The 21,737-nt window shown below is 46.0% G+C and overlaps 1 protein-coding gene and 1 pseudogene across 2 annotated transcripts in view; one reads left to right on the top strand and one right to left on the bottom strand.

The window, feature by feature from the left end:
- Nucleotides 1-10,911: 10,911 nt before the first annotated feature.
- Nucleotides 10,912-13,619, bottom strand: LOC308439265 (large ribosomal subunit protein uL29-like; annotated as a pseudogene). Its single transcript has 2 exons — nt 13,611-13,619; nt 10,912-11,288 (listed from the first exon to the last, which is right to left on the bottom strand). The product of its transcript is annotated as a large ribosomal subunit protein uL29-like (transcript).
- Nucleotides 13,620-14,327: 708 nt separating this feature from the next.
- Nucleotides 14,328-21,737, top strand: part of KPNA7 (karyopherin subunit alpha 7) — a gene marked incomplete at both ends in the record, with an annotated part of 51,442 nt that continues 44,032 nt past the window's right edge. Inside the window, 2 exons of the mRNA XM_080941005.1 lie at nt 14,328-14,393; nt 15,019-15,147. Of these exons, the coding sequence (XP_080797131.1) occupies nt 14,328-14,393; nt 15,019-15,147 (195 nt within the window). The remainder of the gene's footprint in view (nt 14,394-15,018; nt 15,148-21,737) is intronic.

Below are 21,737 nucleotides of genomic sequence, written 5' to 3'. Positions count from 1 at the left end.
GGAGTCAGCATGTTCCCTCCACCCTGCGGGTCTTAGGGGCCATCTCTGGCTACCAGGTGGCCCACAAAGCCATCTCCAGAGCTCAACTTGGTTTTGGGAGAGAAGAAACTTGTTCCCAGCATGTATTGACAGTATCAGGCCTGGAAAGCATTTGTACAGTGTCTCATGAGACAATTTTCATTCCTGGCAGAGGAGTGAAAGAAGTACTTATTCGCTTGTTTTCTTACCTCATGGATCTGAGTCTGTCTGCCTGGGATCCAGCTCCCAGAATCTTCACTTCATAGAAGGCAACAGAGACCTGGTTTTTCCCTGTGCTGATGAGACTGTGCACACTTCGGCCTAGGGCATTCAGGGCAGGGCCTGGTGTGCGTAGGTGACCCCTGGGTGTATCCTTGCCCATGTGCACAGCTCCTGCACCTATGAGAAGCTACTGTTCTTCAACCCCCACCTGGTACTAGAGTCAGAGCATCAGCAGTTAAGGTCATCCTTGGCTACACGGTGAGTTTGAAGTCAGCCTGGGCTACATGAAAATGAAAAAGAAAGGGGAAGTGTCTTTGACTTCAGCAGGTTTTTGTTTGTTTGGGCCTCGTGGATTTTTTGTTTGTTTGTTTGTTTTCCTGAGGACCAAGGTATCCTGGTACCATTCTTGAGGTGGGATTGGCTTTCAAAGAGCTCTATGACTCACCCAGACCTCCCCTTGCCTTCTGTGGGACTCAAGGACCCAGCCTCTTTCATGTCTAAGTGGCCAAGGAATCTGAAAACAAAGCCTTGTCTGTGTGGTGGCACATGCCTTTCATCCCAGCACTAGGGAGGCAGAGGATGGCAACTCTCTATCAGAGAAGCCAGCCTAGGCTACATAATGAGTTCCAGGACAGCCAGGGCTGTGTTAGAGAGACCAGGAGAAAGAAAGAGGTGGGAGGAAGAAGGAAGAACAAAGAAGGGAAGGACGATAAAGAAAGAAGGAAGAAAAGAAAATCCTGGTCTGAAGAGCTAGGTCGGTGGTTTAAGAATTGTTTTGTTCTATTGCTATGACAAACACCATGACCAAAAAGAACTGAGGGGAGGAAAGGGTTGATTTCACCTCATCCACTCATCATCGAGGGAAGTCAGGGCAGGAACCCCAAGCAGGAACATGAAGACAAGAATGCTTGTTGTTTCACACAGTACAGCCTCCAATCAGGAAACTCACAGCCAAGAAGTAGAGAAGAAGCAATGGACGACTGCTGCTTGCTTATTTACTCTGGCTGATGCTCAGCTAACTTCCTTAGACAGCCCAAGACCATTTGCTCATGAAATGGTACCACTCTCGGTGGGCTGGGCCTGCCTATATCAACCAACAAGACGGTCCCTCATAGACACAGGCCAGTCAGATCTCAGATGGAATTATTGAACTGAGACTCATAGCTCAGATGGCTGTAGACTAGGACAGGTTGATGTTAAAGCTAGAACAGATACCATGCAAGCAAGCATGAAGATTGGAGTTTGGATCCCCAGAATGCACATATATGCCAGGTAGGTGTGGCAGCCTGCCTGCTATTATAGCCTTGGGGGGTGAAGACAGGATTCCCCAGAGCAAGCTGTCTAGAAATCCTAGCCACAGCAGCAAGCTCTGGCTTTGGTTGAGAGACTCTGCCTCAATGAATAAGTTGGAATTGTGATTGAAAGTGATTCCCAGCTTCAACCTCAGGCCTTCACACACACACACACACACACACACACACACACACACACACAAACACACATGAAGAAGGAAAGCCAGCTGTGAGTTGCTCCCAACTCAATAATATGTCCTTCTGATCGCTCAGACCTGTCAGATTAATAAAAGGGCCTCTGTAGAGGGGCTTCTTCACTCCTGACAAATGCATTCCTTTGAAAGAAAGATCAAGTACAGACAGAATGAGACTTCTGTCCATCCATCTGTCTTATAAGGAAGTATTGACTTCCTTGGGATTTTAATTTTGCTCTAAGTACCAGTTAGCAGCGGAGCTCACAGAATCTCTGTGGGTTTAACTGCAGGAGGCAGTTGCCTTCGGCAGCATTGCCAGGAAAACTGAGCTCGCACGGGGCATCAGGGCTGAGAGTCTATCACCAGCCCTTAATGATGCCAATTACTCAACAACGAATTGGACAGAGACTTTGAACAAGCAGAAGATTTGGAAGTAGGCTGCAGTGTTCTATCTTCCTCTCCCATACCTAGTGAGATGAGCTCTATATTTATAGTGATGGAAAAATCCGACAGCAAACGGGACTCATGAGCTTCCTTGAAGGATCTAGAACAAGGCATTGCGGTAACACAAGTCTACAGGTTGCATAGGAGAGGGGAAACTCAGAGGGTTGCCTTTCTGCTTTCCTTCGTGCTCAATGGAAGGATCTAGAAGGCTGCTTTCTCCTTTATTCATCCTCCTAGAGGACACAGTGAAATAAAAACCAATAATCTGGACATTCGGAGCCTCCAGTCTTGGGTGGAAGGAACTCCCTTTATCCTGGCAATGACCCTGCAGAGGTATAACCTGTGAGGGTCTCAGCGATGAGACCAGAATTCCTCCTGGAGGATTTTCTAGAGCTCAAGATTCTGCCAGCCCTAGCTACTGACAGACAAGAAGCCCATCTATGCAGAAAAAGACTGCAGGGTCAAGGAGGCTCGGTGCAACCTTAGAACACGCTATGCCAAAGAAGGGTGCTGCCCACTGGGAAAAGTTGCTTTGTGTGGTTGCCTAGACAGGAACTGCTAACGATCTGGTTTCAGTGACTAGTCATTACTGATGTGCATACCTAGTGTCTAGAGAGGTTGTTTCTGTGTTCATCTGAATTTTGAGGCAGTCTTGTGTAGCCTAGGGAGGACAAGAGCTTATATGATCTCCCTGCCTCAGCCTTCCATGCTAGGATCACAAGCACACACCGTCATTCCGGGCTCCAGAAAACCATTTGTAAACTAGAGAGTGAATACACCCTGGCACAGACTGCTTAGTGGGACTGTCTCTACCTGTGCTGGTGACAAGCAGAAGAAAAGATGCTCTTTAATGGTGGTTTCCAAATTCTGTGTGAATAAGGGTTGCCTAGAACCCCCCCCCCGGGGTCCAGCACCCACCATGCCCAACCCTTCCTTTCAATGGTGTGATGGTCTAGCTGCAGCTTAACAGCCATGAGTAGACGGATTTCATTTCTCTGCCTGTGTTCTCTCTCTCCCCCTCTCTCACTCTCTTCTTCTCCCTCCCTCCCTCTCTTTATTATTGATTTTATTTATATGATCACACTGTAGCTTTCTTCAGACACACCAGAAGATCCCATTACAGATGGTTGTGAGCCACCATGTGGTTGCTGGGAATTGAACTCAGGACCTCTGGAAGAGCAGTCAGTGCTCTTAACCACTGAGCCATCTCTCCAGCCCACTGTGCTTTCTCTTTAATCAGACTCTCTTTCCTTCTGAAGATGCCACAGATGCATAAGACTATAGGGCAGAAAGCCCGCTTTAAAAAGGTCTGGTCAAGTTGCTTCACCTTTAAACTCAAAGGCACTGTGTGGGCTGAGTATGGTGGCTCTGACTATAATAGCAGACTCCATGAGGCTGAGGCAGGCAGATCTTGAGTTCCGGGCCTGCCTGGTCTGCACAGAAGAGCCTATCTCCAAAATATATATAAAGTAAAGGGAGTGTTTAAAATCAAAGTTGGGTATATACCTCAGTGATAAAAGTGTTTGCCTAGAATCTGACACTGAGGACCTGGAGGCATGGCTCAATGGCGAAGCACTTGCCTAGAATCTGCTGGCAGTGAGGGGCTGTGGCTGTGGCTGTGGCTTAGGGGTAGAGCTCTTGTTTAGAATCCACCAATGAGAAACTGACGTCATAGCTCAGTGGTGGTGTGATTACCTAGAGTCCTCCAGAAAGGTTTGGGGGGGGGTGAGGTTCAGTAGCGGAATTCCACCAGTGAGGGGCTGGGGGTGTGGCTCACTCTGCGGCGCTTACCTAGTGTACGCAAAACTCCGAGTTCCATCCCCAGAAACACAGAGCTCAAATCTGTTTCAGAGAGATAGCTACCAAGTCTTCAGAGCTAGCTCCAGCTTCCTTAGTATAAGGATCCCTGAAAAGGCCTTCCAAAAGTACAGCCAGCAAGAAGATATTGCACGAAGGCAGATTTCCAAAGAACCACCACAATCAGCTTCTTCGCAGGATCCAAGCTGCAGACAAGAGACCGTCCATCTATTAGAGAGTTAACAGTGGACTCCTGCACGCAGCTCCTGCGGTCCTTTCTAGCAAGAGATTCAGCAGTGAAACAAGTGGTTATCTGTGTACTAGCTTTATCCACGGCGACCGGAAGAGGGCGCCAGAGCCTCTGGAGCGGGAGTTACAGGCAGTTTTGAGTCAAACAACACGGGAACTGGGAACTGAAATTTTTGTCCTCTGGAAAAGAGCATAAAGCACTCTTAACCCTTGAGCCATTACTCCAGGCCCTGTTTAAAACTAATTTTTAAACAAACACGGGGGTCGGGGGAGAGATAGCTCAGTCAATAAAGGACTTGGCTTACAAGCAAAAGAACCTGAGTTAGGCCCCCCCAAAAGCTGGGGATTGGGGTTTACACACTTTTTAATGTTTCATTTTTTGTTTGTTTATTACTTAATTTACTTTATATATAAACCACAGGGTCCTCTCCGTCCTATCCTCCCAGCCCACCCCTCTCACACCATGCTCCCCCCCCACGATCCTCCCTTTCTTCCTGGAGAAAGGAAGGCCTCCCACGGATAGCAACCCACCTTGGCACATCAAATTGCAGTAGGACTAGGCACATCTTCCTGAGGCAGCCCAAACAGAAGAAACGGATCCTAAGGCAGGCAACAGAGTCAGAGCCAGCCCTGCTCCTGCTATTACGCATCTCATATGAAGACCAAGCTGCCCAACAGATACATATTCGTAGGGGGGTCTACGTCTATCCTATGCATGCTCATGATTGGTGGTTCAGTCTCAGCGAACCCCCATGCCTTTGCGTTAACACCCCTGAATTTCGATTCGTTGTTCTAGCTTTGAAAATGCTACTGTGTATTAAGTCTGCTCACTGCCTGAAGAGTTCTGTTCAAAGTCCCCCGATTAATTCTAAGAAAGCTTAATTATATGTGTAAGGCAGAGGCCTAATTACATGTGTATAGACTGAGAAACCGAAGAGACACTTACATGATTAACACAGACTGATTTTCACCATCTATGCGGAAGAACACAGCCTCGGGAAGATGTAATTAGGGGACGTTTAGAAATTAAGAATGTGATAGTCTCCTCCCCAAGCAGTCATCCCTTCTGTACACCCCGCTCGGCTTCAGGAACAGCCTTGACTGCACGTGGAAGCCACAACCCCAGGACCTGTTGGCACCTGTGACCGGGCACCCACTGCCATTACACTCTGGCAGAGAGGACCGAGACCTTGGCAGCTGCCTGTGTGGAGAGCAGCATAAGGAATGGAGATTGTGAGCTGGGGTGCAGCTCAGCCCCCAGCAGAGCCACCATCACGCACCCAGAGCCATGGTCGGTGTTGTCAGACTTACAGAAGAGGTGAGTGACGTCTCTGTGTGCTCCTTGTCCTTGACAAGCCAGACACCCAGACCCCAGAGACGGGCAGCCACCTGCAAGGCTACATGCAGAACTGTAAAGGTCTGGTGGGAGGAAGGAAGGCGGGAGCTGGTCTTAGCTGTGCCTGTCACTGACTGAGCTAACTCTGAATGCCACTCCCCTGTCGTGGAGAGAAGCATGGACATCCTTCTGGAGCTAAGTCTGTCCATTTGAGCCGGGCAAGCAAATTAAGCCTGCTCTGAATCAGACTTGACTCCATATTATTCTTGGTTTCCTATTACAGCAGGAAACTGAGTCCCTGTGTGGCTGTATGCACAGCCAAAAGCACCCCCATCTGTACAGTGCTCAACCCCCACCTCACGGATGAGTCTGTTCTACATACAGAGGTGCACCTGCCTCTGTCTCCCTAGTGCTGGGATCAAAGGCATGCAGGGTACCACTTGGCCCTTTCGCCTGTTTTTTAAGAATTTCCGAACTTATTTGTATGTATGTGGGTGAGTGTGGGTGAGTGTGTGTGTGTGGGTGAGTATGTGTGTGTGTGTGTTTGCACCCGTGCACATGCCCAAGGAAGTCATAAAAGGACTTCATATCTCCATGGGCTGAAATTACAGGTTGTTGTGAAGCTGCCCTTTGTGAGTGACAGGCAAGAAACTTAGACTCTTTGCAAGAGCAGGGTATGCTCTTAATTGCTGAGCCATCTCTCTAACCCCATCCTTCCTGTTTTTAAAACAAAAATAGTTTATTTCCCTCCTTTCTCCTGGCCTGCCTGCCTCCTTCTTCTCTCTACCTGAGATGACCTAAACTTGTGATCCTGACCCTACTTTTTATTTATGAATTAGTTTATTTATCTACTTTACACTCCTACCTCAGTTTCCCCTCCTCCTCTACTTCCATTTCTTCCCCTCCTGCCCCTCCCACATTCTCTCCTCTTCTCTTTCTCTTCAGAATAGTGGAGTCCTCCCATGATGTCAACCAGCCCTGGCAGGTCAAAGGTAAAAGTAGACACATCTTCTGTTGGAGCTGGGGAGGCAGCCAACAGCTCTGACTCTGAAGCAGGCAACGGAGTCAGACACAGCGCCAACCCTGTTGTTAGGAGAACCACATGAAAACCAAGCTACCCAACCGTAACATATGTGCAGCGGGCCTAGCTGACCTTACTTCTTGATTGCAAGGATTACGGGTGTAGAACAATATGCCTAGTTCATATGTTAGTAGGGATCAATGCCAAGGTTAGCTCCTGCTTGGTGAGAACTAACAGCCGAGTTACGCAGTGATCCTGGTTCTCATTACGTAGCCAAGGCTGGCTTGGGATCACAGCCATCAGGCCATGGCCTTCCATGTGCTGAGATGAAGGTAACACACCGCTACACAAGGCAGCACAACGCTATTGCACACCTCTCCCTACGTCCCTCTTACTAGAGCAGGAGATTTTCCACGGGAATAACCAGTTTGGACTTCTTGGGCATTGTGTAGATTAGTCTCCTATTCACAAGCAACTCCACTGGAGCCACTCTTCTGTTTTGGAGACACGCTCTCCTGTATCCCAGACTAGTCTCAGGCTAGAACGACCAAAGACGACCTTGATCCCCCTGCCTCTACCTCCCAAGAGGGAGGATTACAATGGATTACTCCTTTGTGTAGTGCTGGGGACTGAAGCCAGGACCTCCCACATGCCAGGAACGCACTGTACCGACGAGCCGCCCCACCAGCCCTGTTTGGCTTTTACATAGTTTTTTGGGAAAGAGCCTCTCATTGAACCTGAAGCTTTCTAACTCAGCTCAACTGGCTCTGCAGTTAAGAGAGCTCACTGCTTTTGTATAATTTTTTTGGTGTTGTTTTGTTGGAGATAGCGTTTCTCTGTGTAGTCCTGGCCATCTGGGAGGTCACTCTATAGACTAGGCTAGCCTCAAACTCAGAGAAAGGTCAGCTTCTGCCTCCCGAATAATGGGATAAAAGGTGCACCTCCCCCACCTGACCCAGAGTTTGAACCTTAACACATACTTTGGGCAGCTCACTGCTCACCTGCCTGTAATCCAGTTCCAGGGGACCTGATCTCAACTTTTTGCCTCTGTGGGCACATGCACACACATGGTGCATATAAACTCTTGCAGGCACACTTATAAGTAAAAGTGAGAAACCTTTTAAACTCTTCACTTTGATGCACGTGAGAATGAACACCAATAGCTTTTCCTTCAAATAAGGATGAGATGGTGAGTTTTCCTTTTTTGTTTGATTTTAATTGTTTGCTTGAAACAGGGTTTCTCTGTGCAGCCCTGGCTGTCCTGGAACTGGCTCTGTAGACCAGGCTAGCCCACACACAACCCCTGACCTAGCTCCGAGCTGGAGCTCTCTGTCTCTCATCTTTCTGCCTCTCATCTCTTTTAAGGAATTTGCAGTTGCCTATGCAGCCCTGGGTCCACCTGAGTCTCTGTTCAATTTTCAAGATACCAGCATATGTGTGTTGGTGCATGCATGTACAGGTGTGTGTGCTGTGTGAACATACATGTTTGTGTGCAGGTGTGCAAATGCATGTGGGGGCCAGAGGACAACTTCTCCTCAGGAGTCGTTCACCCTGTCTTTTGACACCAAGTCAGCTAAGCTGCCTGGACAGTGAACCCCAGGGATCTACCTGTCTCTGTGTCCCCAATGCTGGGCTCACAAGTACATGGCACCTTGCCCAGCTTGTTTGTAAGGGCCCTGGGAATCGAACTCAGTTTCCCATGCTTGTGCGGCAAGCACTTTGCTGACTGAGCCATCTCCCCAGGCCTGTTCATTCATCCTCTTTCTTTCTCTGCCTTCTCTCTCCCATGTTCCACTTTCCATCCTCAATAGTTTATCCAGGGCCTTCAATGCTGAATGTCCCATGTCACCTCCACAGCACTCAGCTGGGCGTGAGACTCACGGGAGAGACCCAGGCTTCCCATCCTGAGGCAAGCCAAGCAGTCCCTAGGCTTGGATCCTTTGGAGTTCAAAGCTTCCCCCATGTGTTCTCAATGTGCACGCAGGCCCAGAGGCCATCACTTTGGTTGGAAACAGGTCCGTGGGGAAGGGTGAGCAGCCTCAAAACACCTGCTCTCTCCCGAGGGCATTTAAAGCTGACTCTGGGGCCAAATGTAGCCGCTGTCTGTAGGTGAGTGCAGGTGAAGGGTGGCCTGTCCCTGTGCATGTTGGTGTGGGGAGCTCTCGGGCCACTTCTGCCTGGCCACTGACTGACTCTTGTTTCTGTAGTAGGTAATGAAACTGTCTAGGCTCTTAGTTCCCTCTGATGAGGACAGAAAAATGGGGGCTCCGCTGCTGTGTAGACTGCCGTGTCTCCTGGTTGAAGTTAGCTCTGGCTTATGACCCTGACTCTAGAATGTCCTTACGGCAGCCAAGTAGAAAGCAACAACGGCTGGGGACATGCTTACTCTGCTAGGCCCAGATAGAAACTATCCGGTGCAGACAAGTTTATTTACTTTATTATAAAATAGGCTTTTTTTGTGTGTGTGTGTGTGTGTGTGTGTGTTAGGCAAGTTTGCCTGACTCTGGGCTAATATATTTAGGACACACTAAAGGTGCCTGGAGCTAATGTCCAACAAGTTAGCTCAGATGCAGTTTTTCCCTTTTGAGGCCATGTCTCCCTAGGTAGCCCAGGCTAGCCTCACATCCCAATCCTCCAGCTTCAGCTTCTAGAGTGCTGAGATCTGAGGCCTGACTTCCAGTGCATTTAATTTTACTTATGATACTTTGAACTTTCTGGTGGCTTTATTTGAGTAGAGTTTTCCAAACAGCAGCCTAGAGCTCTGTATCCCGAGTGTTACCTGTTCTCCTGGCTCCCAGAAAGATTACCTGTGGTCTTGTCAGTCTGACCAGATCCTTACCGAATAGTATTCCGTAGCCCCAGGAATGTTTAGTCACCTAAGTAGAGGGCCTGGCTGCCTGCCCACTTGTGCTCTACAGGACAGCCATGGGCAGCCTTGCTGTGCGTTTTCCCAGTGATGAACTTGGCACATGGCACTCCTGGGGCATTGTGCCTGGATGGGAGAAACCACATAGGGGAGCCAAGGAATGGGATGGAGCTCCACAATCTAGCTCCCAACCTTCCTTTGCTCCAGGTGGCCTCAGAAACTAGGCTGGGGCACCTTAAGGCAAAGGCCACTGGCACCCTTCCAGGGAATACACCTCACTCAGTCCTGTCCAGTTCTGGTTTTGGTGTATATGCGACTTGGAGGGAAGTGGGTCTCAGTGATGCAGAGGAGACTTCCGACATCGGGATGCCAGGTGCAGATACGAGGGAAACCACGGTACAGATCAATGTTTCTCCCCAAGATTTACTCTGTGTGTGTGTGTGTGTGTGTGTGTGTGTGTGAGAGAGAGAGAGAGAGAGAGAGAGAGAGAGAGAGAGAGAGAGAAAGAGAGAGAGATGACCTGAAGAAATCGGCTCTCATCTTCCACCTTGTCTGTCTTGGGGATCAAATTCAGGTGGTGAGGTTTGACTTGGTAGCAACTGCCCTTAGCTCCCAGGTTTTTTATAAAAGCAAGGTCCCGTGTAGCTTACTCTTGTCCTAGAGCCTCCAAATATGAGGATGACCTCGAACTCCTGCTTCTTCTACTCCGTTGCTCTAGTGCTGGGATTCTCGGTGTATCACCGCACCTGCTTTGAGATCTGCATCTTTTATGAAATATTATTTGACATCACGTAGTATGCGGGTGGGGTGTGCATGTGAGTGCTGGCAGAGAAGGGGTGAAGGAAGGGGTTGGATCCCCTGACACTGGCATTGAAGGTGGTCAGGAGTCATTAATGTGGGTATCAGGTATAGACTTCCTGTTCTGGACATGATCAGGACAGCACAGTCTCGTAACCGCTAAACCATCTCTCCAAATAAGTATCACCTTTACTTGTGTGGGTGTGCACACATGTGCGGGGGTCAGAGGACACTCACAGGCTTCAGTTGTGTCTCCATCACATGAATTCTGGTAAATTAAACGTGGTCTTTCCCCCACTGAGCCACTAGCTGGCTCAGAATCTGCTCTTAAGGGAGCACTGTGAACAGGGTAAGCCTGGGGGATGTGGGAAGGCAAAGTTTTTCTTTTCTCTTTAAATGTATGTGTGTGGGTGTCTTGCCTGCATGAATACCTGTGCCTGGTGTCCAAGGAGCACCTGCCCCAAAAAGGAGTTATAGTCCCTGGAACTGGAGTTCCAGTGGGTTGTGAGCCACCATGTGGGTGCTGAGAATCAAACCCAGGTCCTCTGCGAGAGCAGCCAGTGATCTTAACTGCTGACCTGTTGCTCCAGCCTGTCTCAAAGCCTGTCTGCACTGCAGCTGTAGCCTGCTTTGTGGGGGTTTCACTCTTGTTTATGCTTTTTTTTTCTTCAGTCTTACAGCTTATTGTCGTTGTCACCTCGGGCCTTGACTGCGCGCTTGCGCAGTGGGTACAGCCGCGCCTTCTGCTGCCGCTTCTTGGTCTTCAGTTTCTCCTCCTGCGGCGGCGCTCGGCTCTGGTCTTCTTGGGTCGCAGGTCCAGGGGCTTGTACTTCCTTCCCTTGTAGATTTTCCTGAGGTTTTCCTTTCGAGTCTGGTTAACGACAGTGAGGACACGGGCAATGGATTGGACGCAGCGCCACCTGTCACTTTGGTGAAGCTGGGACAGTTCCACCTTCAGATCGTCCAGTTGTCTCAACAGCTCCTCCTCCTTGCGTCCCAGGTCCTGAGCCTTAATCTTGGCCACTGCTGCGTTGTTTACGCCTGAGGCCGCCTGGTTCGAGAGCTACTTTATGGCTTTTACAGGGCCTTGGGAGTGCCACAAATCCAGGAGAAACTGCTCTTCTAACTTCGATCTTTAGATTATCAGTATTTGACTCAAAGCTCTTTTGACAAATTAATGTGTGATGTGTGTGGTGTGTTGTGTGTGGTGTGTTGTGTGTGATGGGTGTGTTGATATGTGTGTGTGTGATGTGTGTGTGTGATGTGGTGTGTGTGATGTGTGGGTGATGTGGTGTGTGTGGTGTGTGGGTGATGTGTGGGTGATGTGTGGGTGATGTGATGTAATGTGGTGTGGTGTGTGTGATAGGTGTGTGTGATGGTTGTGTTGATGTGTGTGTGTGATGTGTGTGATGTGTGGATGATGTGGTATGTGTGATGTGTGGATGATGTGGTGTGGGTGATGTGTGGGTGATGTGTGGGTGATGTGGTGTGTGTGATGTGTGTGTGATGTGTGTGAGTGTGTGATGTGTGTGGTGTGTTGTGTGTGATGGGTGTGTTGATATGTGTGTGTGTGATGTGTGTGTGTGATGTGGTGTGTGTGATGTGTGGGTGTGATGTGGTGTGTGTGATGTGTGGGTGATGTGGTGTGTGGGTGATATGTGGGTGATGTGTGGGTGATGTGATGTAATGTGGTGTGGTGTGTGTGTGATGGGTGTGTGTGATGGTTGTGTTAATGTGTGTGTGTGATGTGTGGATGATGTGGTGTGGGTGATGTGTGGATGATGTGGTGTGGGTGATGTGTGGGTGATGTGTGGGTGATGTGTGGGTGATGTGGTGTGTGTGATGTGTGTGTGATGTATGGGTTGGAAGGGTAGTCCACATGCCATAGTGGGCTACCGAGATCAGAGGACACCCTTACAGAGTTGGTTCTCTGCTTTTCCTTTAACTGGGTTCTTGGAATGGTACTCAGGTGAGCAAGTTTACAGGGTAAGCACCCTTAACCTGCTGAGGGGTTGCACTGCCGGCTACCAGTATTTAATTCTTCATGCAAAATGAACACACCTATCTCTCTAGCAGGCTAACTTGCTTCTGCCTTTAATGAATAGTAATGATCTAGGTACACATTTTTTCTTTTTTTTTTTTTTCTTCCTTTTTTTTTTTCTTTTTGTTTAAAACAGGTTTTTACTGCATAGCACTGGCTGGCCTGAAACTCTCTATAGATCAGTGGGTCTCAACCTCTGGACTGAGTTTGGAGGAATCAAATGACCCTTGTACAGAGGTCACCTAACACTATCAGAAAACATAGATATTTATGTTACAATCCATAACAGTAGTAAACTTACACTTATGGAATAGCAGCAAAAATAATTTTATAGATAGGGGTCACCACAATAGGGGGAGCTTTATTAAAGGGTCACCCATCAGGAAGGTTGAGAACCACTGCTCTTTGTAGACCAAGCTGACCTCACATTGAAGGGATCCTTCGGTCTGCCTTTCAAGTGCTGGAATTATAGACATGCACCACTGTGCTCAGCTTATTGCTTAGTCAAGTGTTGTAGCAGTTAAATATCCCTTGCGTCTCTGAAGGCTGAGGCAGGAGGATTGCTACTAGTTGGAGACCAGCCTGTTGTACAGTGTCTCAAAAAGGCTTAAAATAAGTGCATGATTTGTTGTCAGTAATGTTTGATTTACATCATTCTTTTTTAGATGAGGAGAGGGAGAGGGGGAGGAGACAGGGAGAAGGGGGGGACCCAGGTACACAGGAGGAGGTCAGAGGACAACATTTGGGGGTGAGTTCTCAGCTTGCACTTTCTGCTCTATGGATGGAACTTAGGTCACTAGGCTTGCCCTTGCCAAACAAGCACTTTAGCTGCAGAGCCACCTTGCTCCCCTGAGTTGTGTATCTTGCTTACCTATTTCATAGAACACTAGAGTGAGGGTCTCAGGAAATGTCTTGGGTGAGCCACGCGAGGTGGTGAACTGCGTGTTGGTAGGTAACACCTGTAATCCCAGCACTTGGGAGGTGAACAAGAATGAGAGGCTCAAGCCCCCCTTAGCAGCACTGAGACTTTGAGACCTGCCCGGAGAGAATAGGACCCTATCTCAAAGCCAATCCAACACAAACAAAACAAATCTTTGCTGAAGGTGGTTGAAGTGGAAAGAGTTTTTGATGCCCTGTGCTGGACCAAGTTGAGGAAGTTGACTAAAGTTTAGCTGTGGCAGGGCTGAAGGTGGTTCTGCCCCAGTGAGTGTGGGGTTGGGGATTGGGTAAAAGGGCAGCTTCCTGTTGGGTCCCACTGGCCTCCCTCCTATCCCATCCAGGTATCCTTGCACACTGCCTGTTGAGGACATCTGTGTTTTCTGCCCAGCTTACCTTGGCCATAAGTGACTCAGTACAATTGAGGCTGTGTGTTTGTATTTTCAATGAGACCTACTCACGCAGTCTGTGCTGGCCTTAAATCCCCTATATAGTCTTGAAAAACATTTTTAAAAAGTCTTTGGATATATCTTATTTGCATGTGTATGAATGTTTTGCCTGCATGTTTATGTGCACCAGGTTCATGCTTAGTGCCTAAAGAAGCCAAAAGAGGGCTCTGGATTCCATGGGACTAGGGTTATGGATGGTTTCGAACCACAGTTTGGATGCTGGGAACTGAACGGCATCCTCTATTAAAAAAAGACAAAAACCAAACAGTACCCTTAAGCATGGAGCCATCTTTTCAGCCCAAGCCCTGGAATTCTTGATCCTATTGCCTCTATTCCCAGTGCTGGGACTGGGACTGCGTGCACCAGCACTTTCAGTCGTACGGCAGTAGGAATGGAACAGGGCTCTGTGTGTGCAAGCTCTTCCAACTGAGCTGCATCCCAGCTGACGCTGCACTGGGTTTTCTGCACTACGTCCAGGACCGGTTCCCACAGTTGCCACAGCGACCACAGCCTGTTGAGAGAGTACACGTCCTACAGTGATGGTGTAGGGGTGTGCTGCCCACTCTGAGTGCCTGGTAACTTTAACATACTAACATGCACAGCAGGCAAGGACGATCTCTTAGGTGATCTTCTTATCTACAGGTAGTTCTTTCCTCCAGCCAACATGGCTACCTCAGAAGCTCCTGGAGGGAGGCTGAAGAAATTTAAATACCGAGGCAAAGAAATGTCCGTGAGTATAAACTAGGGGCCTCGGCTGACGTGCTCATGGGTGAGGTGCAAGCTGGGTGTGATGGCGCACAATGGTGATCTCAGCGCTACAGAAGCAGAGGCAGGAGGATCTGAAGGTTTGAGGCCAGCCTGGGCTACAGAGTAGAAGGGAAAGTCCATTTGAAAGCAAAAGCATAAACACAATGAGCCCTGGTCTGGGACCATGGCTCTATCTCAAGAAGTCACAGTGTGGCAAGGGAGACCTAACCCTGAGAGTTGTCCTCTGACCTCCACACGCTGTACACACACACACACACACACACACACACACACACACACGGGATGCTGAGTACAATTAAACTTAGAAAACAAGGGGCTTAGAGACATGATTCAGTAATTAAGAGCACTGCTTACTCTTCAAGAGGACCCAAGTTCAATTCCCAGCACCCACATGGTGGCTCACAATGGTTTCTAATTCCAGCTTGATGAGATCTGATACCATCTTCTGGCCTCTGTGAAACACACACACTCATGCATGCAAGCAAAATACCCCTAAAATTAAAAAATAATAAAAATAATAATGAGGTAATGTCCTTTTTTCCTGAAACCTGGCTGTAACAACTCCAACAACTTGTTTTCCTTATTAGTTGAGGCGACAGCAGAGGATTACTTCCAGCCTACAGCTCCGGAAGACCAGGAAAGATGAACAGGTGCTAAAGAGAAGAAATATCAGTCTATTCTCCAGTGACATGGCTTCTCAAGCACTAGCTAAAAAGGTGTGTTAGAACTCTGGGAGGGAAATCCTGTGCTGGGTATAGCTTTAGCTAGTATCTCTAGCATGAGGAGTCTTAATAGAGTCAGAACTTGCTATTTAATTCAGCTTTTAGAAGGAGGAATTGGGCTGAGGTTGTCACTTAGCAGTGCTGGCCTGCGATCCCCAAGGGAGGGTCTAGGGTGTGGTTCAGTGGTGGAGCCCCCCGCCTAGAATCCCCCAGTGAGGGGCTGGGGTGTGGCTCAGTGGTAGAGCCCCTGCCTAGAATCCCCCAGTGAGGGGCTGGGGTGTGGCTCAGTGGTAGAGCCCCTGCCTAGAATCCCCAAGTGAGGGGCTGGAGTGTGGCTCAGTGGTAGAGCCCCTGCCTAGAATTCCCAGTGAGGGTCTAGGGTGTGGCTCAGTGGTAGAGCCCCTGCCTAGAATCCCCCAGTGACGTGAGTGGGTAGAGGAATTTGTACTCAAGTTGTGTTTGCTTTCCAGGTGCTTTACTGACTGAGTCTCAGCCCAAGGTTTTCTCTCCTGTCAGTTTTGATGGTACATTTTTGGAACTTACCTATTTTTCTGCATTATTTAACTTGCTGGCCTCTGGGGTTTTTGTTTGTTTGTTTTGTTTTGTTTTATGTTTGGTTGTGTTTGTTTTTTCTTTTGGCCTCTTTTTTTGCTTTATTTTTATTTCACATTTTTATTAATTATTTTACTTTATATCCCAATTGCAGATCACTTCCTGCTCTCCTCCCATTCCCTCCCTCTCACCCCACCTCTCTCCATAACCTGCTTTCTCCCCAGAGAAGGGGAGGCCTCTCATGGCTTTCAACCCTCCTTGGCATATCAGATTGCAGTAGAATTAGGTGCTTGTTCCTACTGAGCCCAGACAAGGCAGTCCAGGTCTATGAAAGGGATCAGAAGGCAAGCAATGGAGTCAGAGACAGCCCCTGCTCCTGCTGTTAGGGGACCCACATGAAAACAAAGCTACACATGTGTCACATATGTGTAGATGGCCTATATTCATCCCATGCATTTGGTTGGTGATTCAGTTTCAGTGAGCCCTTATGGGCCTAGGCTAGCTGAGTCTGTAGGTTTTCCTGTGGTGTCCTTGATCCCTCTGTCTCCCTCAATTCTTCCTTGACCCCCTTTTCACAAGACTCCTTGAGCCCTGCCTAATGTTTGGCTGTGGGTCTCTGGTTCTTTTTCCATCAGCTGTTGGGTGAAGGGTCTTAGAGGACAGTTATGCTAGGCTCCTGTCTGCAAACATAGCAGAGCATCAGTAATATTGTCGGTGGGGGTGGGGCGGGTGGCTCTCTCTCACAGCATGGGCCTCAAGTTGGTCCACTCATTAAAGATTCCTTTAATTTTTATCCCTGCACATTTTGTAGGCAGGACAAATTACGGGTTGAGGGTTCTGTTGATAGGTTGATGCTCCCATCCCTCCATCGTGAGTCTTGCATGGTCACAAGTTTCAGGTTCCATATTCCCAGTTGCTAGGAGTCTTAGCTAGGTCACCCTCATAGAGTCCTTAGAGTTTCCATTGTCCCAGATTCCACTTTGTCCCAGTGATGTCTCCCACCCTCCCCAATCCCAGGTCTCTGTCCCCCCTGTTCTTCTTCTACATTCCCCTCTCCCATCCAGGTCCCTCCCTTCATCCATCCACAATACCTATTGTATTTTTTCTTCTCGGTGAGAGTCAAGCATCTTGGGCCTTCCTTGTTATTCAGTTTCTTTGGATCTGTGGGTTGTAGCATGGTTATCCTGTACTTTATGATATAGAAGTGAGTACATACCATGTATGTCCTTCTGGGTCTGGGTTACCTCACTCCGGATGATATTTTCTAGTTCTGTTCTTTTGCCTGCAAATTTCATGATATTTTTGTTTTTAATAACTGAATAGTATTGCATTGTGTAAATGAAGCATTTGTTTTCTTTATCCATTTTTCAGTTGAGGGACATCCAGGTTGTAGTTGAGCAAGTGTCCCTGTGGCACGGTAGAGAATCTTTTGGGTATATACACCGGAGTGGTATAGCTGGTGTAGTCTTGAGGTAGGACTATTTCCAGTTTTCTGAGAAACCAACAAAATTTATTTCCAAAGTGTTTGTACAAATTTTCACTCCCAACAGCAATGGAGGAGTGTCCCCCTTGTTATATTTCCTCACCAGCATGAACTGTCACTTGAGTTTCCGATTTTAGCCATTCTAACAGGTGTAAGATGGAATCTCAGAGTTGATTTGCAGTTCCCTGGTGACTAAGGATGTTGAACATTTCTTTAAGTGCTTCTCTGACATTAGAGAGTCCTCTGTTGAGAATTCACTTTAGCTCTGTACCCCATTTATGAATTGGGTTGTTTGGTTTGTTGGTTGAAATTTTTTGATTTCTTTATGTATTTTGGGTATCATCTGGATGTTGGATGTAGGGTTGCTGAAGATCTTTTCCCATTCTGTAGGTTGCTGTTTTGTCCAATTGAAGGTGTCCTTGGCCTTACAGAAGCTTTTCCAGTTTTGTGAGGTCCCATTTTATTAACTGTTGATCTTAATGCCTGAGCTGTTGGTGTTCTGTTCAGGAAGCTGTCTCCTGTGCCAATGCATTCAAGGGCACTTCCCCGTTTCTCTTCTGTTAGATTTAGTGTATCTGGTTTTTGATCCACTTGGACTTGAGTTTTGTGCAGAGTGATAAATATGAATTTACTTCTATTCTTCTACATGCAGACATCCAGTTAGACAAGCACCAGTTGTTGAAGATGCTTTTTTTTTTATCCATTGTATAGTTTTGGCTTCTTTGTCAAAAGTCAAGTGTCTGTTGGTGTTTATGTTTACTTCTGGATTTTTAATTCAATTTCATTGACGAACCTGTCTCTTTTTGTGCCAATATCATATGATTTTTTCTATTACTCTTGCTCTGTAGTATAGATTGAAGTCAGGGATAGTGATACCTCCAGAAGTTCCTTTATTGTTTTGGCTTTTCTGTTGTCTGTTTTGCTTTGTTTTTCCACATGAAGTTGAGTATTGTTCTTTCAAGGTCTATGAAAAATTGTGTTGGAATTTTTATGGGAACTGCAATGAATCTGTAGATTGCTTTAGTAGGGTGGCCATTTTCACTATGTTAATCTTACTGATTCATGAACATGGGAGATCTTCCATCTTCTGATATCTTTCTCAATTTCTTTCTTCAAAGACTTAAAGTTCTTATCATACAGGTCTTTCACTTGCTTGGTTAGAGTTAAGCCAAAATATTGTATATTATCTGTGGATATTGTGAAGGCTATTGTTTCTTTGATTCCTTTCTCAGCCTGTTCATCATTTTTATAATGGAGGAAGGGCTACTGATTTCTTCTTGAGTAAATTTTGTATCCAGCCACTTTGCTAAAGGTGTTTATCAGCTACTATAAGAGTTCTCTGGTAGAATTTTGGGGGTCACTTATGTATCCTAGCATATCTGTGAATAGCTAGACTTTGACTTCTTCCTTTCCAATTTGTATTTCCTTGATATAGTTTTGTTGTCTTACTGACCTACCTGAAAATTAACATATTATATTGAATAGAGAGTGGGCAATCTTTCCTTGTCCCTGATTTTAATGGGATTACTTTAAGTTTCTCTCCATTTAATTTGATGACATCCATTTGCTTTCAATATATTACCTTTATTGTGTTTAGGTATGGTCCTTATATCCCTGATTTCTCTGGTACTTTTATCATGAAGGGGGTCATGATAAAATTTGGATTTTGCCAAAGTCTTTTCAGCATCTACTGAGATAATCATATGATTTTTTTCTTTAAGTTTGTTTATATGGTGGATTACACTGGTGAATTTCCATATGTTGAACCAACCCTGTGTCCTTGGGAAGAAGCCTATTTAATCATGGCAGATGATGTTTTAGATGTGTTCTTGGATTTGGTTTGGGAATATTTTGTTGAATATTTTTGCATCAAGGTTCATAAGAGAAATTGGTCTGAAATTCCCTCTTCCCCCGCCCCCGCCTCTCTTGCTCTCTGTTGTTGAGTCTTTGTGTGGTTTAGGTGTCAGGGTGACTGCTGCCTCATAGAATGAATGTGGAAACGTTCCTTCTTTTTCTATTTTGTGGAAGTGTTTGCAAAGTATTAGCTCAGCTTTGAATGTCTAATAGAATTCTGCACTAAAACTGTCTGGTCCTGGGAGGTTTTTTTTTTTTTTTTCTTGGTTGGGAGACTTTTAATGAGTTCTTTTATTTCCTTAGAGGTTATAGGTCTACTTAAATTGTTAACCTGATCTTGATTTTACTAAGGTAAGTTGTATCCACAGAGAAAACTGTCCACTTCATTTAGATTCTCCAATGTTGTGGAGTACAAGGTTTGACGTAAGACCTAAAGATTCTTTTTTCTTCAGTGTCTGTTGTTATGTCTCTTTTTTCTCTCTGCCTTTTAATTAGTTGTCTAAAGGTTTAATTTGATTTTTCTTAAAGAACCAATTCTTGGTTTTGTTGATTCTTTGTATTGTTCTCTTTGTTTCTAACTGATTTCAGCCCTGAAAGACTTTTTTTTCTGCCATCTACTCCTGGTGGGTGTGTTTGCTGCTGCTGCTGTTCCTTTTCTAGAGCTTTCGGGTGCTATTAAGTTGCTAGTATAAGCTCTCTCCAATTTATTTTTTAAAGAATTATTTATTTATTTTGTATATGTGAGCACACTATCTTCAGACACACCAGAAGAGGACATGGGATCCCATTACAGATGGTTGTGAGCTACCATGTGGTTGCTGGGAATTGAACTCACGACCTCAGAAAGAGTAGTCAGTGCTCTAACCACTGAGCAATCTCTCCAGCCCCTGTCCAATTTCTTTATGAAGGCCCTTAGTGCTATGAATTTTGCTCTTAGAACTGCTTCATTGTGTCCCATAAGTTTGGGAATGTTGTTCCTTCATTTAAATTGAATTCTAGAAAAATCTCTAATTAATGAATGACTTCCCCGACGTAGTGGTCATTTAACAGAGGGTTGCTCAGTTTTCATAGTCTTGTAGGTTTTCTGTTGTTTCTGTTGTTGATTTCCAGCTTTAGCCCATAGTGATCTGATAAGATGCAGGAGGCTATTTCCATTTTTTTATATCTGTTGAGGTTTGCCTTGTGAGTAGATGATCAATTTTGGAAAGGTTTTTGAGACGGTATATTGTTCTGTAGGTGTTTGTTAGAACCATTTCATTCATAATATCTGTCAGTTTCATTATTTCTCTATTTAATTCTGTCTTGATGACCTGTTGGTGTGTTAAAATCACCTGCTATTAATATGTGGGGTGTGATGTGTGATTTAATCTTTAGAAATGCTTCTTTTATGAATGTGGGTGCCGTGTCATTTGGGGTATAGATGTTCAGAATTGAGAGGTCATCTTGGTGAATGTTTCCTTTGAGTATGAAGTATTTTCCCCCATCTCCTTTGATTAATTTTGATTTGAAGTCTAATTTGTTAGACATTAGAAGGGTTACACAAGTCTGCTTCTTGGGTCCATTTGCTTAGAAAATCTTTTTTGAGCCCTTTTCTCTGAGGTCACATGTATCTTTGTTGCTGAGGTGTGTTTCCTATATGCAGCAGAATGATGGATTCTGTTTTCCAATCCATTCTGTTAGCCTGTATCATTATTGGAGAATTGAGTCCATTGCTGTTTACAGAAATTAATGTCCTATGGTTGTTAATTTCTGTCAATTTGATGTTGGTGGTGGTAGTGTGAGTGTATATGAGTGTGTGCCCCGACCTGCAGGACAGTCAGTGTGAACCTGGGATCACCTAGGAGAGAATGGGGGAACAAGAGGTGCGAAGGCCAGCAAGTCAAGTGGGCTGATCAAGCTGACAAATTTTTAATTTTTCACATGCTAGTTTTATACAGGTAGTAGAAAGAAATAAGGCATGGGAAAGTAAGGTATGGAACTAAGGGAACTTTCCGGTTAAAGGACTTCTCACAATACCCTTTGTGAAGAATTACTTGAGGAGGGAGTCAACCTAGGTGCAGGAGGGAATTTTCTGCCAAGCAGGATCTGTTGTCTAGGTGACCATCCTACTTAGTGAGATCACCTAATTCCTGGGAAAAGGCCTTTACTGTGGGAAACAGAAACCTAGGCTGAGGTCTACGTAAAATGGCATTACTCAGGCTAAGGGAATATCTTAATTCTGTCAGCTCCCGGCAAGTGTGTGTGAGCTTTTCTTTCTTTAGTTTTGGTGTGGGGTTATTCATTACCTGGTTTTTTTTTTTTTTTTTGTTTGTTTTTTTTTTTTTTTTTTTTTTTTTCTTCCTTAGATGTAGTTGACCTCCTTGTGTTGGAGGTTTTTTTTTTGTTTGTTTTTTTTTGTTTTTTTTTGTTTTGTTTTGTTTTTTCCCTAATGCCATCTGTAGGGCTGGATTTATTAATAGAAATTGTTTTAATTTGGTTTTGTCATAGAATTTCTTGTTTTTTTCATCTATGGTGATTGACAGTTTTGCTGGGTATTGTAGTCTGGAGTGACTTCTATGGCCTCTTAAGAGACTGCAAGATACCTGCTCAGGTACTCCTGGCTTTTAGAGTCTCTGTTGAGAAGTCAGGAGTAATTCTGACAGGTCTGCCTTTATATGTTACTTGTTTTTTTTTTTCCCCTTGCAGCTTTTAAATT

The sequence above is a fragment of the Micromys minutus genome, assembly GCF_963924665.1.
Source record: "Micromys minutus genome assembly, chromosome: 29".
Taxonomy (NCBI): domain Eukaryota; kingdom Metazoa; phylum Chordata; class Mammalia; order Rodentia; family Muridae; genus Micromys; species Micromys minutus.
The sequence above is the reverse complement of the archived record's forward strand: the minus strand, read 5'-3'. Positions and strand labels throughout refer to the sequence as shown.